This window comes from Protopterus annectens, chromosome 7.part0 (genome assembly GCF_019279795.1).
Source record: "Protopterus annectens isolate FY-2018-M chromosome 7.part0, PAN1.0, whole genome shotgun sequence".
Taxonomy (NCBI): Eukaryota; Metazoa; Chordata; order Ceratodontiformes; family Protopteridae; genus Protopterus; species Protopterus annectens.
In genome coordinates, this window is record NC_056739.1 from 1507866568 (window position 1) to 1507884423 (window position 17856).

The 17856-nt window shown below is 40.6% G+C and overlaps 1 protein-coding gene across 2 annotated transcripts in view; it reads left to right on the plus strand.

Moving 5' to 3' along the window:
- The window catches only part of SLC6A1 (solute carrier family 6 member 1), a 546898-nt gene that overhangs the window by 483980 nt on the left and 45062 nt on the right, over positions 1-17856 (plus strand). For both annotated transcript variants that reach the window (XM_044078045.1, XM_044078046.1), the window contains exon 14: positions 6386-6553. In XM_044078045.1, the coding sequence (XP_043933980.1) occupies positions 6386-6553 (168 nt within the window). The remainder of the gene's footprint in view (positions 1-6385; positions 6554-17856) is intronic.

Genomic DNA, 17856 nt, shown 5'->3' on the forward strand with positions numbered 1-17856 from the left:
ATTATAGGTGGATCCAAAAGTAATAAGGATTACTATTTTAGTACATCAAGCAAATAGTCAAACACTGTCAGATTCTAAAATAAAATGTGCTTTAATAACTCATTATACTCAGACAGGCTTCAGGAATAAAACAAGATATGTTGTTCTTGCTTATAAAATAAAACAAATAAAACATACTATACAATATATTTTTGCACCTCAATCAGACACACATTTCATTTCACCATACCACTGTGTGTTAAAAGTGTACAAATGTTCAAAGCAGTTTTCTGTCTCCATCAAGCGTGTTCTGCAACAAATAAGCAGGTAAATCATACAAGAGTAATTTATTCATAGCTAAATATTTTAAACATGTTGCATTATCAACATAAACCCAAGTCTACAGAGAAGAATTTCAGTTGCTAATGGCTAAACACTAGAAGTATGACTCTAATATGTTACACTAACAAAGACAACATACAGTAACTCATTATATAAGAGTTGACAATGCAGAGATATGAGTAGCACCATTCTGAGGCATTTGCATTACTTGTCTATCTGGCGAGAATCTGTAACTCTTTCTGTAATATGTGAGTTGAAAATACAGGGGAATAACTGTAATATAGAATTCATTATTTGAGCTCTTGATGTTTATAATCCCAAGTATTTAGATTAAAACTGTACTACCATGTGGCTATGAATAAAACACACTGGTGGTCCCTGTAGTGAAAATGAAGCCATTAAAAGTGTAATGAATAGAGTGAGAAAATGAAAAGCAGGACATGTTTAAAAACATATGCTGTCAGCAAGACATGCCAGCTTCTTTGCTGTCAGGAACTTGATTCATAAGTGAAGAATAATGAAGCCCCAACAAGCCTCTGTTAGATAGTGAATCGGCATGTAACCTAATGCAGTCATCTGATTTTGGAATTATAGAACTTTCATGCTGTCATCTGCAGCCATATAGAAGAAGCTGCAGATCCTAATATTCACTCATGCATTCGGTCATTGATTGAGTCATTCACTTTTACAATACCTGTTTTATCCAGGTTAAGGCTGTGGGTGTGTCAGACCATAGTCTAGCACTCTGTGGGAACAATCAGGGAAACACATGCTGGTCAGGATGCCAGTCTATTCAGAAAGACAACACACACACACATACACACACACATAAGAAATTTGAAAGTTCACTAGTACATCTACAATACATCTTTGGAATGTTGAAGGAACTAAGAGTACCCAGAAAATTCAAGATGGACAAGAGAGGACATGCAGATTCCACATAGAAGTCACCCCAGATGGGAATTGCTGTACCGAACCAGTTCCTGTGAGGCACCAACACTAGCCACGTCATCAGTGTGTTATCTCACATGCTAACAACCATAGCTGTACTATTTCAGGAACAGATTGGCTTCAGTATAGCCTATGCTGGAAGTTTTAGAGAATGACTACAAACATATAGTTTGGTAAGGTCCTTACCTTTCTCAAATAGGTATCAGTGTTTTTGTTCCATTGGGCATAAATGCCTGACGTTTCATAAAGTTTCCATATTAACAATCTGGTGATCATTTTCTTAGTTGTCATAAATAGCTTCATTGATACGGTGTTCTCATTGGACTACATATGTGTGTGTGTATTTAGAATTATCATGTTCCATATAGATAGTCATCTGTGAGAATAGTGGATGGCAGTTTGTTGACTGGCAACCTGTCAGTGCCAGCAACTTCCTCAAGAAATATGAATGATTGAAGACAGCCAAATAAAACAATTAAGAAGTTTAGCGTATGTTTCTTGGTGTGGATATGACAGGATTCTAATGCTGTTTAAAGCCCTTAAATGGGGTTGATTTTTACAATTGCCTTTCTGCATTCCAATCTGAGGTTGTGTTAGTTTTGTGAGTTAGGATTAGTGACTATTTGAGACATAAGAACTTGTAAAGAACATGCTAGAAATAAATATATGGTGCTTGACAGTGGCAGATGTGAGGATATATTCTGAATTATATTATGAAAAGCAGACATCCTTAGAGGCAGTATGGTACAAAAAGCAAGCACTGATGAAGTGTGAGTGACTTGTGAAAAAGTATGCGAAAAGTAATTTTTAGTTTTACTTCTTCAAGTAGGCAGCAGGAATGGTGCAGTAAAATGTGATGTTTATTGAAAACCAGAATGAAACATTAAAGCTCTAGTTAGTACATGACTGAAAATGCAGGGTCTGAAGTGCAACTTACTATTTAACTTTCATGTGATGCCAGTTCAGATTTGTGGCTACACTTCTTTAGCCTTGCATACCAGCATCATTTTGAAGTAAACATTTTAAAACCATATTGACACTGCACAAAGGAGGATTCCTACACGAGTAGCATTCCAAATGTCCCTCTCATAGCAGGAAAGCCCAGCCCCCAATGAATCTGGCATAAGTCATTTTGCATAGGTCACTGTGGTTATTTTGGATTCATAAAATATGCGACTGTGAAATTCTACCAGTTAACTATTCCCACACTTCCTCTGTTTACAGAAGAGGATATAACAAAGTGTATGCCTCAGATTTTTCTTATTACTCAAGCTTTCTTTCCTGGTGAATGATATGCCTGCCATCACCAGGCATATTTGCTTTAGAAAAAGATAATTATCTCACTGCTTGGAGAAAAAGAGCAACATATGGTGACTGCCAGGTCACTGTCTTGACTGTTGTTCACCCTGTTGATACCTCACCTCATTTTTAAGTGCATGTATTACTTGTAATACTTAGAAGACTTTTCTTTGTATCAGTTGGCAGCTTAGAGTACTTTCTGATCCAAGAAAGAAAGAGTAATGTAAATTATTTAAATATTAGTCTGCCATAGTTAGAAATAAGGTAAAAAAATAAAACAATATGCATATTCAGGAGCTATTTTATGGCTAACCTCCTGCTTTTAACTGAGAACCTGGCAAAATGTCAAGCCCCGATAAACCCTGAGAACATTGCTGCCTCTGCAGAACTGTTCACAGAAACCCTGTACAAGCATGTTAATAGCTGCATAGAGCAGTTGTACCCACCAGGAAGAAGTACAGAACTAACTCAAAAAATGAGCCACTCTGGTGGAATCACAAAATCAATAGGCTGTATAACAGGAGGAAGAATATCATGGCAAAAATTAGGAGGTGCAGCACCCAGCAGAATAAAAGCACTCTCATCAAACTAAACAAATAACTCAGAGGGCAAATAAAGTCTACCAAAGCCAAATTTGAGATACGTTTGGCCTTCCAAGCCAAGGGCAACCACAAAGCATTCTTAGGTATGCCCACAACCTCAAAGGCAATATACAATTGTGTGCAGAGCTCATTGTAAATGGAGCCACCTATACTGAGTCAGAAGATATAGCAAACCTCCTGGCTGATAAATTCAGCTCCAACTTTACCCGCCCCCCCCCCCCCTCAGCCTTCCCTCAGGAAATATCAAATATAACTCCCTCTACTATCACTAGGGAACAAGTTCTTAATGATCTCTCTATGACCAAGAACACTGTATCAATGGGCCCAGACAATATTCCAGTATACCTACCAAATAGCATGAAACATGACCTATCAGGGCGTCTGGAATTACTATTTAACTGTAGCCTCCAAACAGGCTTCATGCCTCATGAATGGAGAAAGGCAACAGTCATCTCTCTGCACAAAGGTGGGCCATCTACAGACCTTAGAAACTACAGACCCATAAGTCTCACTAGTCTTATATGTAAGCCATGGAAAGAATTATTATGGAGATGATCAAAAGAGATATAGTAAACCTCCAGACACTGGACTCAACTCAGTTTGGTTTCGTCAAGGGCAGATCATGCCTACTTTACCTGTTGGACTTCTTTGAGAAGGCCACCAAAGCAATGGATGAGGACAAAATCATTCGCACTGCGTACCTTGACCTTGCCAAGGTATTTGACACAATACCCCACTCAGGCATTGTTGACAAACTCAAGAGGTTAGGTACAAACCTGTATGCCAGTGGGGTCCCTCTGGGATCAGTCCTTGGACCGCTCCTTTTTGGCATTTACTTCTCAGAAGTCAAGGCCAATGTCAGTGGTCTCATGCTGACTAAATATGCAGATGTTTGCAAATTAGGAGCTGTCATTAAATCTCGCACTGACACTGTTGTCCTCCAGGAAGAGCTAACACAGGCAAACAACTGGTGTCAGTGCCATGGACTAAAACTAAATGCCAAGAAATGTATAGTAGTATCCTTTGGGAAGTCATTCATCCCTGGTAACTATCATTGACAACACACCCCTTAGAGTTGACCTAGAAGTCAGGGACTTAGGGGCACACATAGATAGTAATCTAGCCTTTGACCATCACATGTCTACAGTGGTGAGGGAATCATTCTATGTTGTGCAACTTATAAACAAAGGTATGGTATCTAAGTCCAAGGAAGTCATTGTTTCACTGTATTCAGCATTCGTCAGACCTGTCATTCAGTACAATGTCCCCTTTGGTATGTACATAGCTAGCCATATCCACCAATTGGAATGTCCACAGAAGTTTCTCACTAAAAGAATACAGGGCATAAGTAAAATGTCCTATGCAGACCACCTCAAGGCCCTATTCCTGTATTCTGTCTCCTACAGGCTTTTGAGGGGAGATCTATGACTGGCATACAGGGCATTGTCAGACCCTACTCTGATGGACCTCCTGCATATTCACAAAACAGACAGCACCAGAATACCTGTTCTAAAAACTTAAAGCTTGCCTGTGATATAAATAGGACCTGCTGGAGAAATAGGTATGTATCCCAGTATCCCAGAGACTACCCTATCTATGGAACAGGCTCCCCATCCATGTGAAGCACAGTTCCTCTCTAACCCAATTCAAGTGCAACTTGAGCAATTGGATGGAAAACCAGAAATTCATCCCTGGTTTGTCACCTGTGTCTATAATGGACACAGGCAACCTGTAAATGGTTCATCTCACAGGCCCATGTTTACACTTATCTAGAGTATCAGGACTTGGCAGAGATTTGGGATGCATGGCTAGGCTTACAAAGGCCCTTGTCGTCATTAGCCTAGTAAATACCTATGAACCTATGTGGAACATTGATTACTGAGAGCCATATGTAGAATGAAAACATATTGTGAAAACAACAATACTGAAGGAATGCAGCCTCTACATACCCCAAAAACCATCATCAAATGACAATGGTGGAAGACAGGTGGAAGAGAAGCAAAGAAATAAGTCACATGACAGGATCAGGCAAAGAAGTAAGTCACATTATAGGGTCAAATATATCATACTAGTAATGAGCTATGGATTTCTGAACAGAATATTCCCCAGTAGCCAAAGTGGATTGTATGACTGGTAACATACAGCATAAAACTACCCTGAAGGTAAATGCCAACAGGAGTCCTTAAAATGACATTGCTACATACTAGAACATTGTATGAATCAAATGATTTCTAACAAAGAAAAATGTGGTCACCAACTTAAAGATGACAGGTAAACACAGAGTATACCAATATACTTTGTTTTGTATATTGCAATTGGCTTTAAAAGGACAACAGGATAGATGCTTCCCTGATGCTATGGGATAGTAGAAATGCAACCAGAAATATCTAACAAACAACTTCTGTGTAGCTTGATGTTACCACCTTCTATAGTCAGTTTTAATGTAACATGCATCCTTTGTATCCATTAATGCAAAAGTCCTGTTTCAGAACTCCACTGTCTACCATGAATACATCCACGGGATTATTAATTAGTATATCTCATCTATCCCTGCTATTTGACTTGAATTCCTTTGCACCCATCTAACCCTCCAGATTGCCAATGTCCCAGTACCATCTTACCTTCATGTAATTGATTCATTTTCAAATTAGATGTAAGTATACTGCAAACATATTCCTTTAGAGAAAACTTTTATTTATCTGTTTTCACTATATGATTCAGAAGTTGGCCAGAAAACCTTAGTCAGCTCGTTAAGTGTATTTTGAAGGTTGACCTAGCAGACTTCTCTTGGATAAACTGTTTACACATGCCACAGTAAGCATGTGAAGGTTGTGGGAATAAAACACAGATCTTCAGGGCACATTACATCTCACAGCTTAAATTTGTAACTATGGGACAGACTCTCCATTGCAGTTTAAAGCATTTGTGACTGCCAGTGGATAGTCTCTGGCAAGTACAATGGTACGGAAGAGAAAACCCACCCACTATAAATACCCGCTAATGCTCTCATGCATCTGCAGAATAGGGTTCAATATTCAAGCAGGGCAGTGATATTCAAGAAATTTGAAACTAAGTGTTTAGGCACTCTCCTTCAGTTAATTTAATTGTATTGATATTTTTCTACAGACATGTTTGACAGTCATCATGATCCAGAAATACTGACCAATATTATGGATATGTAACATGTTCTTCTTTCTCTTTTTTTCTTTTAGGGTGTGTTTCTTTTTAGTGCAGTACAAATGACACCTCTTACAATGGGACATTATGTCTTCCCAAAGTGGGGTCAAGGTGTTGGATGGTTTATGGCTCTGTCTTCAATGATACTAATCCCTAGCTACATGGCATACATGTTTCTCACTTCAAAGGGTTCTTTAAAACAGGTAAGAAATGTACAAAGCATAACAAGCAATGTATCTGAATGAAAGACACAGTAAAGGATTTAACAGTTGTGGTATAGATGCCTCAGATTACCTGGTTAATGTTTAAACATAAGTAAAAAAGATGTTTGAAATATTCTGTATTATTTATTGGTACATAACACGTGCTATATTTGGTAATCATTTTTTACCCCTCCCCCAATCCCTTATCCTTCATCCTCCAGAGGATATCTGCTTAATATCTCTACTACCATCACCCCATCAGTCCATTCATTCTGCAATGGCAGGAGTCAGGCATTTCTATGTTAGGTGAGAGCACTATGGCCATTTGTTCCTGCCTGGGAGATCTACTGGCTCATCTATTGCCTCAGTGGAGGGGTAAATTCCTATCCAAAATAGCCAGTTGCAGGTCCTACTCTTCCATCCCCTGGGCTACTAATTGATTCATAATAGCTGCCTAGTCAGAAAGAAGATGCATACATATTCCTTCACAAAACGTTTCTCTCCCCCCCCCCCATGGTTCAACAAGGATGTCCTTGTCTAAAAAAGTGCAAGGCGGTTAAAAGTATGTAACACAACCAGTTATCCCCAAGTGTCACCAATATCATGTGCCAGACAACCTCCCTCCCCCTGAGGATTTGTCATCTGGTACTGACTGCTCCAACACATCCTCTAAGGGTCCCCCAGATGGCAGTACAGCTCATTAAACAAAAGCTGACTGGGCCATACAGTTTCATGTCACTACACCATGGGGCCATGAGAGTTTATTTATTTTGAAAGTTAACTGATGACAAGAAATTCAAATTTTAAAGCAGATAAATTATGTTCTGAGAACTGATGGCAAAATGTTCTTCAGGTTTTGTGATTAATGAAAAGGTGTTACTGTATGATTTATAGAAAAAAGAAACATCAGTAGACAAAAGATACACTTGTATTTTGTCTGATTGTGGAGGGCTAAAAAACATATTAGAACTAGCTTTGAATGCAGTAGAGTAATAGATAATAATTATGGTCTTTCAAGTTTATTTATTTCTCTTAGATAAACTGTACAGGTGCTGCTCCCCAATTCTGAACCCTTCGCTTTTTCCATGTATCCTGGACAGTAGTGAATCTATCCATTTTCCTGTGCTATATCACTTTATTAGGCAATGAATATTATTACATACCACTCTGAAATGTAATGAATGTCATCACCTGCCACCATTTCTGGAATAGCATTTCTAAAAATCATCATCAGTTGCATTGAATTCCAGTTGCTAAAAAGTCACTTGTCACATTTTTCCCATTTTCCTTCCTTTTAAATACACTACTTGCATTTCCATCTTCAAGTATATTAAGGGCTTGTTATATAATCATTTTTGTCTTTTTTTCTTTGTTCTAATGTCACGCTGTCTTTCTTCTCATCCTGCTACTTCCATTTCAAGCACATATATTCTAGTTGTTTAAGATTTTTTTAGTAAAACCACCATAATTATATGTAGTGCTTGATGCATAGTCTCAATAATTCCCAGAATAATGACCCAAAGACCTCAAACGTTCTCAAATTCTACTTCACTAACTACCCATAAAAAGAAGTTATGTCTTACCATAACATTCCATATGTGTTGTTGATCTTTGTTCATTCATTACTGATGGGCTATCGGTTCCATCCTCGGAATTGAACTGGCCAATGTCAAGCTCATGTCAACCAAAAACTCTCGATCCAAGGTCCTACCCAGAATGCTCTGCTCCTTGTTACCTCAGATCAAGTTTGCAAGTTGATAGATAAAAGTAGAGGCTACCTCTGGTCATAACAGACCTACCAAAAAGAGTACATAAGATCAACCAAGAACCTCCGGATGGGGGATGGAGGGTGGGTAGTAATGAATGAATGAAGATCATCAACGCAGATGGAACATTATGGTAAGACATAACTTCTTTATCTGATGTTTTTAATCTTCGTTCATTCCTTACTGATGGGACAGAGTCCCCAGCTACCTGTATTCCTGGGTGGCCCACAAGGAAGAACATTCCTGAGCACCATGGAACCAAAGGAAGCTCTACCTCTGGAGGCCAAGTCCAATTTGTAATGAAGAATAAAGGTATGAGGTTTGGCCCAAGTTGCAGCTGAGCAAATAGCATTGAGGGAAGCCTTAGCATAGAAAGCTGTTAAAGTTGCCATAGATCTTGTAGAATGTGCTTTTTACTGTATTAAGCAAGGTGAGATTATTTTTGTTGTAGATAAAGGTGATACAATATCTCAACCATGAAGCCAATGTAACATTTGATACAGCATGATCTTGTCTAGGTCCAGAAAAAGCCAGAAAAAGTTGGTCTGATTTACGGGTAGATTTTGTTCTGCCCAGATAAAATCGTAATTGCCTATGAACATCCAAGGAGTGCAGGCAGTACTCTTCCTTGCTAGAATGGTTAGGAAAGAACACTGGGAGATCAATAGACTGGTTGATAGATCGCTCTGACACCACTTTTGGTAAAAACGTAGAGTTGGTTATCAGTGATACCCTGTCCTTATGGAAGATAAAATAGGAAGGTTTGATGCTTAAGGTCTGAAGTTCTGACAATCGTCTGGCCAATGTGATTGCAGTCAGAAACAAAGTTTTCCAAGAGAGGGATATCTTACATCACAAGAGGATGCAGGTTCAAAGGGTGGATCTGTTAAAGCTTGCAGAACCAAAGCCAAATCCCAAGGTTGTACAGATTCTCTAAAGGGAGGTTTTAGGTGTATAACCCCTTTCAAAAAGGTTTTACAGTGTCTGTGTGCCATAAGAGAAGAATCTTGAAAACCAATATGAAAATTTGAGATGGCAGCCAAATGTACATGGATAGTAGAGGCAGACACCCCAAAGTGGAACAGATGTGATAAGTAATCCAATACCACCTAGACTGAAGCTGACAAGGGGGCTATTTGCTTATCTGCTGCCCATAGAGAGAACCTCTTCCATTTGTTAAGATAAATTAGTCTGGCGGATGATTTATGAGATGCAATAAGAATATTGTGCACAGGGGATGAAAGGTTTTCATGCCTGGCAATCATAGGACATGGAGAAACCAAGCTGTCAGTTTCAGGGTTGTTAGATTGGGGTGAATCAGACCCTGCAGATGGGAGATCAATGCTGGGGATGGATTGAGGATCCACAGTTGATCTAGTAGGTGAGGCCAAAGGAAGGGAAACCAGACTTGTTGAGGCCAATATGGAGCAATGAGGATCACGTTGCTCTTCAACTGGCGTGCTTTCTTTAGAAATCAGGAGATGAGGGGAAGAGGAGGATAGGCATAAAGAAGACCCAAGGGCCAAGTGTGGACTAGAGCATCCCTTGGTGACTGTCTGCGATGAGGGGATCAGGGCAAAGTAGTTGCTGCACTTGTAGTTGGTTGGGGAGGAACATAGGTCACAGCAAGGCTGGCCCCAGCAGTAGAAGATTTTTACCACTATCAGAGGATTGAGGCACCACTCGTGAGGCTGTAAAATGCACCTGCTCAATTTGTCCATTATCACGTTGGAGCTCCCGTGAATGTGCATTGCAATCAGAAAGCAGTTGTGAGCTATCACCCATTGCCATATTCTCAAGGCCTCTTGGCATAATGGGTAAGATCTGGTGCCCCCTTGTTTGTTGATGTATCAGACCACTGACATGTCTGATTGGATCGCAATAGTCCCTGATGGAAGGATGGAGTGAAATGCTTGCAACGCTAGAAGCACCACCCTCAGTTCCAGGACATTGATATGCAAAAGGGTCTCTGTCTCTGACCAGGTGCCTTGGGCTGAGTTTCCCTGACATAACCCCCCCACCTCATCAGTGAGGCATCCGTGGTCACCGTGGCTATTGGTTGATGGGGGGTGAAAGAGCAAGACCATTGTTGGGGATTTTGAGACATCCGCCAGAGTGAATCTTGCTTGCATCACTAAGTCACACTTATTTGAAAAGACAAAGGGTGTTGTAGCGGGTACCACTGAGTGAGAAGTAGCCATTGAAGAAGTCCCATGTGAAATCTGGCTAGAGGAACAATGGTAATCGAAGCTGCCATTGACCCCAATAGCTAAAGTACTGATCGAGTTTTGGATTTGTGGTGACAGTGCAGCAGTTGAACTTGTTGTGTTATTCTCTGAAGTCTGTGTTCTGGAAGGGATGCTGTGCAATTTCTCATGTCCAACAGTACCCCTAAGAATTCCAAAGACTGAGTTGGGGTTGTGTTGGATTTCTCCCAGTTTATAGTGATTCCCAGGCTTTGAGCTGTTAAGAGAGTATACTGCAGGGCTTCTTCCAGTGGACACTTGGTGGGGGTGGTAAAGAAACAGTCATCTAGATATGGAAATGCCTGGAATCCTTAAAGTCGCAAGTGAGCGATAACCACTGCCATGCATTTTGTGAACAGTCTGGGGGCTGTAGAGAGATCGAAGGGCAGGACTTGAAACTGGTATTGACTGGCTCCTATATCAAAGCGGAGGTATCTTCTTGAGTGTTTGTCCATTTTTATGTGGTAATATGCATCTTGAAGATCTACAGAGCACATCCAATCATCATCTTCCAGAAGAGGAAGGAAGACAGAACCATAACCATCTGGAATTTCTCTGTTTTTACAAATTTGTTTAGTGTACTGTGATCCAGAATTGGTCTCCAGTCCCCTGTCTTTTTTGGCACTAAAAAGAACCTTGAGTAAAATCCGGATCCTATCTGGTCTGGGGTCACCGTCTGGATGACTCTTTTTTGTAGCAGCTTTTTGATTTTGTGTGCTGCTTTTTCCCTTTGACTGGGTGGGACATCGGGTACGACTCTTGATGAGACTGGGCAAAGATGGAAGGGGATATGATAGCCTCTGGATATAATCCATTGTACCCAAGAGTCGGTTGTTATGTTTTGCAAAGCAGCAGGGTATAAGGAGAAATGACCCCCGACTGCTTCCAGAGGTGAGAGCCGGGCAATGCTTCTGGAGCGTTGATATGGTTGGCCAGAGAAAGAATCTCTGGAACCTCGGTTTTGCAGACCTCTTCTGCTCCGAAAGGGGCATCTTCCATTAGAGTTTCCCCCTCTGCCTCCAAAGGAAAACTCAGCACGTGCATCCTGGAAAAACCCTGTGATTTCTTGTGCCAGATCTTTCCACTCCTCTGATTTCTAAAGTAGAATCACTGAGGGGTGGAGTGTCTGACACCAATGGCAGACAAGGTCTTGCCATCTTGTTCGCTCCCTGCCAGCATATCCTTGACTTTAGGGCCAAACAAAGAAGTGACCTCTATAGGGGCATTCATGAAGGAAGCCTTAAAGGAGTCCAAAAAGTCACAAAGGCGCACCCAAGCATGTCGTCTGTCTACAATACCTGTGCCTGCCACTCTAGCCTCCCTTCCGTTGCGTGAGAAATAAGACGCATGGAAGAGTTGGAAATGGACTCTAGGGTGGCTGTCTGAGAAGCCACATTATCACGGACTTTATCAGAAACAGCTCCTGCAAAGGTTTCAGAGAGCTGGTTGATAAGATCTCACTGAAGCCTGGTAAAATGTGCCAAATAATTCAAAGACCTTACAGCGAAAGTCGATGAAGCAAACACACGCTTCTTTAAACTGTCAGTCATCCCGGACTCTTTGTTGGGTGGATGGACAGTTTGGCTGTCTTCTGCCAAATCCCTCTTAGTAGCAGCTGCCACCACCATAGCATCTACTGGGAGACCATGTGGCCAGTGGAGTGTTTGGCGGGGGGGGGGCAATAATATTTTATCTGGCCTCATAGGTATCACTTCCAAGGTGTCAGGAGCCTTCCTTGCACGCTGTATGATGAGCTGGACGAGCTCATCGGCAGGCGGGGTGACCCAGGAGGTAGGGAGCCAGGCACAAAAAGCCTGCAGGAATACAGATTCCTCAGAGGAAGGATTAGAGGGCTTCCAATCACCCCTCTGTCTAAGGATCTCAAGGAGGTCACCAAAGGACACCTCATCAGAGAGTGACCGCCCCGTCATCAAAATCCGTATCTTCAGTCAATGACTCCTCAGTGGAGTCCATGTGTTTCTTCTTACACAATGTTTTGCGGGCTACTTCCTCAGTGGGAGGTTCTGAGGAAGACTGCAAAGAGGGGGTCTCCTGAGGAGGAGAGACCTGAGGCTCTTGTGCCCGGTGTCTGGGAGCTGAAGCTTGTGGCAGTTGTGGCACAGAGGGGGGAGATGACTCCGACAAATGAGCTTTGCCAGTGGAGGCATGCACCCTCTGCATGGCCTGGAAGGCTGGACCGCCCAAGGAGGGATGTGAGCCCTGAACCGAGCATGACAACCTCAGAACCAGGGTCACACTCCACCCCGATGAGCCCGCCCCCAGACCCAGAGTCTCAAGAGGACCGTGAACCGTAAGAGAGAGAGAGCATCCCTGGAAGGTGCCATAGAAAAAAATCAGCGTCGAGCCAGGAATGCCCTCCCCAATGGCACAGCCACTGACCTGAGAAGACCCTGATCCCCAGTGCACTGAAGGTCACAAGGACGACTCTAGTACCAAAGTGAGATCCACTATTGGAGTCGGAGGGAGGGGAGCTGCTGTCAGAGTAATAGGCTTCAAGACTTGAGTAGAAATCAAAGGAGGAGTATATGTCAGGGTTTGAGGCAAAATACGCTCACCTGAATGAGGGAATGTGGACTTTGATGGTTGAGAGAGACCTCTGGCCACAAGCAACTGATCAACAAGCTGCAACACATCCTGCTCAGAAAGACTCTTGGTTGACCTCATGGAGAAGGCTGATCGCAATTCTGGCTTTTCCAGGAAAGGACTATACTGACTGCTTGCAAAAAGATCCAATGAAGGGGAATATTTGGTCCTTGCTACTTCAATAAGTGCAGAACTTGGAGTCGAGGAAGTCTGCACTGAAGAACACATTGTGGAAAAAGTCTGTACCAAAGATGTCAGTGCTGTGGTAGTTGAAGTTGTCTGCACCAAAAAGGCAAAGGTCTGCCCCAAAGGGTATGGTGCTGTAGTGGAAAGTGTCTGCACCGGCAATACAGATGGTGCTGAGAAGGACTGCACCGAAGTGCATGTTGGTGATGAAAAAGTCTGCGCCATGGAGTACAGAAGAGTCATACTTGGAGCCGAAGGTGACTGTACCAATGGTGCCGAAGGGGACTGAACCTCTACTGACAGTGCCGTTACCTTAGTTGTCTGCACTGGGAACTCCAGTGCCGATATTGATAAAGGAGACATGGCTGTAGTCAGGATCATTTGGGGCGGTGCTGAACCTGGAGCTGACAGGGTCACAGGTGGCAGCGCCGGAGTAGTATTCAATTTCACCTTTTTGTGAGTCGACTCCCTACAATCTCCAGTGGGAGAAGAAGGTAGTGACTTCAAAGAAGAAGAGGAAGAACACCTCTTGTGAGGTTTAACAGGAGGGGTGAGCCCTCCAACCCAGAAATAGCCTCAGAGAAAGGATACTTGAGGAGACCTTTCTAAATTAACTTATTCTTCCTTTCATTGAGAGTCCTGGTAGAGAAGTTTTTACAAATCCCACATGGAGGTTCTACAGTCAAGTGGGAGACATTAAGATGGTAGACACATAAGTCATGGCCATCGGAAAGCGATAACTTATGGCCGCAATCCTTATACTGCTTGAAACCAGCAGAACTTTTCTTATCTGACATAGCTGTTGTGGAGAAGAAGCACAGTAGCAAAAGGAAGGATAACGGCTACCCAAAAAAGGGTAAAAAGAGAAAAAGAATGATTACTAACAATGGTAATGGAGAATTATCACAAGGTAAGAAAAGAGGGTAATAAAGGGAAAAGACTAAAGGGAGAGAGTGTAAAGTGTGCAATAGGGTAGGAAAATATTAGAATAAACTTTTGAGAAAATTTTAGAGTAATAACAATATATATATATATATATATATATATATATATATATATATATATATATATATACTGTCAAAAAATTTGATACAGCTGAGAGAGTGGCTTGACACGGCTGTTCAGCAATGCAGCAAATGAGATCTGAGGTAATAGAGAGCAGAGCATTCTGGGTATGACCTAGGCTCGAGAGTTTTTGACTGACTTGAGCTTGATATTGGCTGGTTCCCATCAGTAAGGAATGAACAAAGATTAACAACATCAGATCAGCTGTTGTATTGATTGTTGCAGATTTCTTTTCATTGTGCCCCACTGATTTGCACGGTTGAGTCTAGGGATGATATCACTGTGTTTCACATATTACTTTGCATATTTCAGCCTAGGGATAGTTATGAGTTCAGTATCAGTGGTTTTGTCAGATCCTCCTAGAAATATATTTTCAAGTCTATGTATTTTGATTGTATATAATAAAGACCGTCCTGCACTAAATTCAAAATTTCACAAGAATAAAGTGTGCATAAGATAATTTTATTCTCAAATACTCATTTTTAAATTATCCTCTTTTATTTTATATATGTACTTATTATAATAGGCATATAAAACAGGATACAGTCAGCCAAAGTGGACTGTTATCCCATCTAGTTCAAAATGGCTCATCTTTGATATTTCACTGACTTGTGTATTAGTGGTATTTCTTTTGCACCATTCTTCACAGATAGAAAGGTGGGAAACTGGCTACAGATTATCTGATATGCTGATGACTGCAATTGTGTAACATAATTACATTAAACAAAAATGCCAAAGTTCTCTGAGATGATCTACGAAAACTACATACCTGATGTAGTAGTTGTAACCCCACCTTTGATATCTATGACTGTGGAATCACGGGAAATATAAAAATTAAAATAACTTTAATTATAAAATAAATGGTTAAGCCATTAAAAATGGCACCATCATTAAATGTTTTGGAGAGAATGGTAGATAAAGGTGTAAAAATTGATCAGTGTGTATCTACTAAGGTCGGAAAAACATATTCTTAAGCCAATCTAATTTTAAAGGTCATGTTTATTCCCCCCAGGGTGATCACTTGCGATCACTTCACATCTCACTGTCCCCATTATTGAATAAAGTGATGCATTATGTAGCCATTAAATGAGCCGCATGAAAGAAGTCATATCATAAAGAGACATGATATGCATTGCAAAGGCCAACTCCATTCTAACCACTTGGATATCATGGGAGAAGTCAAGTCTGCAAAGAAAAAAAGTGGCCCTTCCAGAATGATGGTGTAATTTTTGGTAGGCTCACCCCTTGGCCCAGGGAAAGAATGAGGTCAATGGTCAGAAAAGGATAGGATAAAATATGCTTAAATCACTTTTTAGTTCTTCAGATAATCTAAGTGTGAATGATATATAGTATCCATAAGGAACACATATATTTGATGTCCAAACAGGCAAATGACAGCACTGGTTTAAATATTAATATGGGTTCCTATTAGATGACTGAAGATGCATTCTGTAGAATGCGTCTTGGTCGAACTTAGGGAAAGAATTTGCTTGGCTGCTTCCATTACTTTGCTGTTTTTGGCATTGTAGTGCAATCTTGTAGTTGGTGTATTTAAGTAGGGGGGAGGGGGGTGAAGCCCCCCACTTTATGTATCCTTTCAAATTTTCTTTCTTTCTTTTTTTTGGAATGATTTTTTTTTTCACTTGGAAAAAAAATCGCTGTTCTAAGCTTTCGAGATTGTAAGATTTCACTTACATGGGGTCAATTATTCATCGTTCATTTATTAAGCATTTGATGATATAGTATAGACTCCAAGAATATGAAGGCATCCCATGGACTTAGAAAACAGCATCAGAAGTCAGTTACAAATCCTTTTTTATTTACTTCAGGAAATTAAGGAACAACAAACAACATTGCTCAGGGCTTATCTAAAATGATGCTACCTACTCGGATCAAGTAGAGCTAGCCAACATATTAGCAAACAGACTCTGTGCAAACTTCACCACTGAAACAACCTCACAAAGCCTAGTTATCACACAAAATCTCAAACCTCCCATCAAAGCCAAAGAACACTTGCTAAAATTAATTTCCAAAATGAAAAATGTATCATTGCTAGAGCCTGATGACAGCATTAGGGATCCAGTGGTCCAAGACATCTTATATTACTACATATCTAACAGGGCTGCTAACACTAGACCCAGGATCTAAACCTGATTCAGCAAATAAAACACAGAGAAGAAATACATTTATCATACAGTGCTTACCCCTTCTCTGGAGCAAACTTCCTCTCCAAATTAAGCAATGTAATATGCTAAGTTTCTTCAAAAAGAAGTTTGGCAACTGGTTGGGTACCCTTAAATTCATCCCTGAGATTAATGTTGTGTTGTTCCTTGATAAAAGAGGTAAAACCTAATTGGGGTACTAGTAAGGTGCAAATGGCCCCAGAGCCCATTTGGCTTGCAATTTCTATGATTCTGTGATTAACGTTATTAATATACAAAAAGTCTTCATGACATAAACTTCAGTATATTTTGCTTCCCCATATTATCCAAAACTTTTCTTATTCATATTTGTTTATAAACTGCACATCCTCTAGGCATGTGGTTTCTGCATATAATTTTCTCACTCATTCTAAAAGTATATAAATTGTCTTTTATTTCAGTCATATTCTGTGAGAATTTCAGTTAATAACTCACAACCCAAATAAATGTTACATTTTTTTCACTTCAAATGTTTCTTCTTTCTGCAGTACTTGCCCATCCATGTACTGTACAATCCCTTAAAGGCACATTATTTATAGAAAAGGATTTTAATACAACTTATAAAATAACATTTTAGTATATCTTTCAATCCACATACTCATGTGCATACAAGCAGACACAACCACACACACACGCACACACACACACACACACACACACACACACACACACACACACACACACACACACACACATACATGCATGCACACACTCTCATAAACACTCATTCTCAGCTTCCACCTTCTCACACCTCTGCATTTAGTCACACATGTAACCACACACTAATACAAGGACAAACAACTCAGCATTACCTATCTGCTAAACTCCCTGGCATGTCATTCTAACAAGATTGGTTGTATTACAAGGGTTTGACTGTGTTCATTAAAACTGTCATCAAGGTAACTATGCAGGCATTTACAAGGGTAGAGCACATGAATAATTAGCATAGGCCACATCATGATTAGTCTGACTGTGAACTGGAAATAGCTACTGTACAGTGTACCCCATGTGGCTCATAGTTTGGTCTGTCTCTCATACCAGAAGTTTTTGTTCCTTGCTTTAGGCAGTCTATGTTTTTCTTATGGAGACAGCTAAAAATTACCATTTTATAACAGTTAGAATAAAGGAGTCAGTTGCTGTTTTATACCACCAATTTTCATGGAATAAATGAATCAGTGAGCATCTGCAGTGTCTGTAGTAAGTTAAAATGAAAGTCTTTAAAATAATTTATGTTT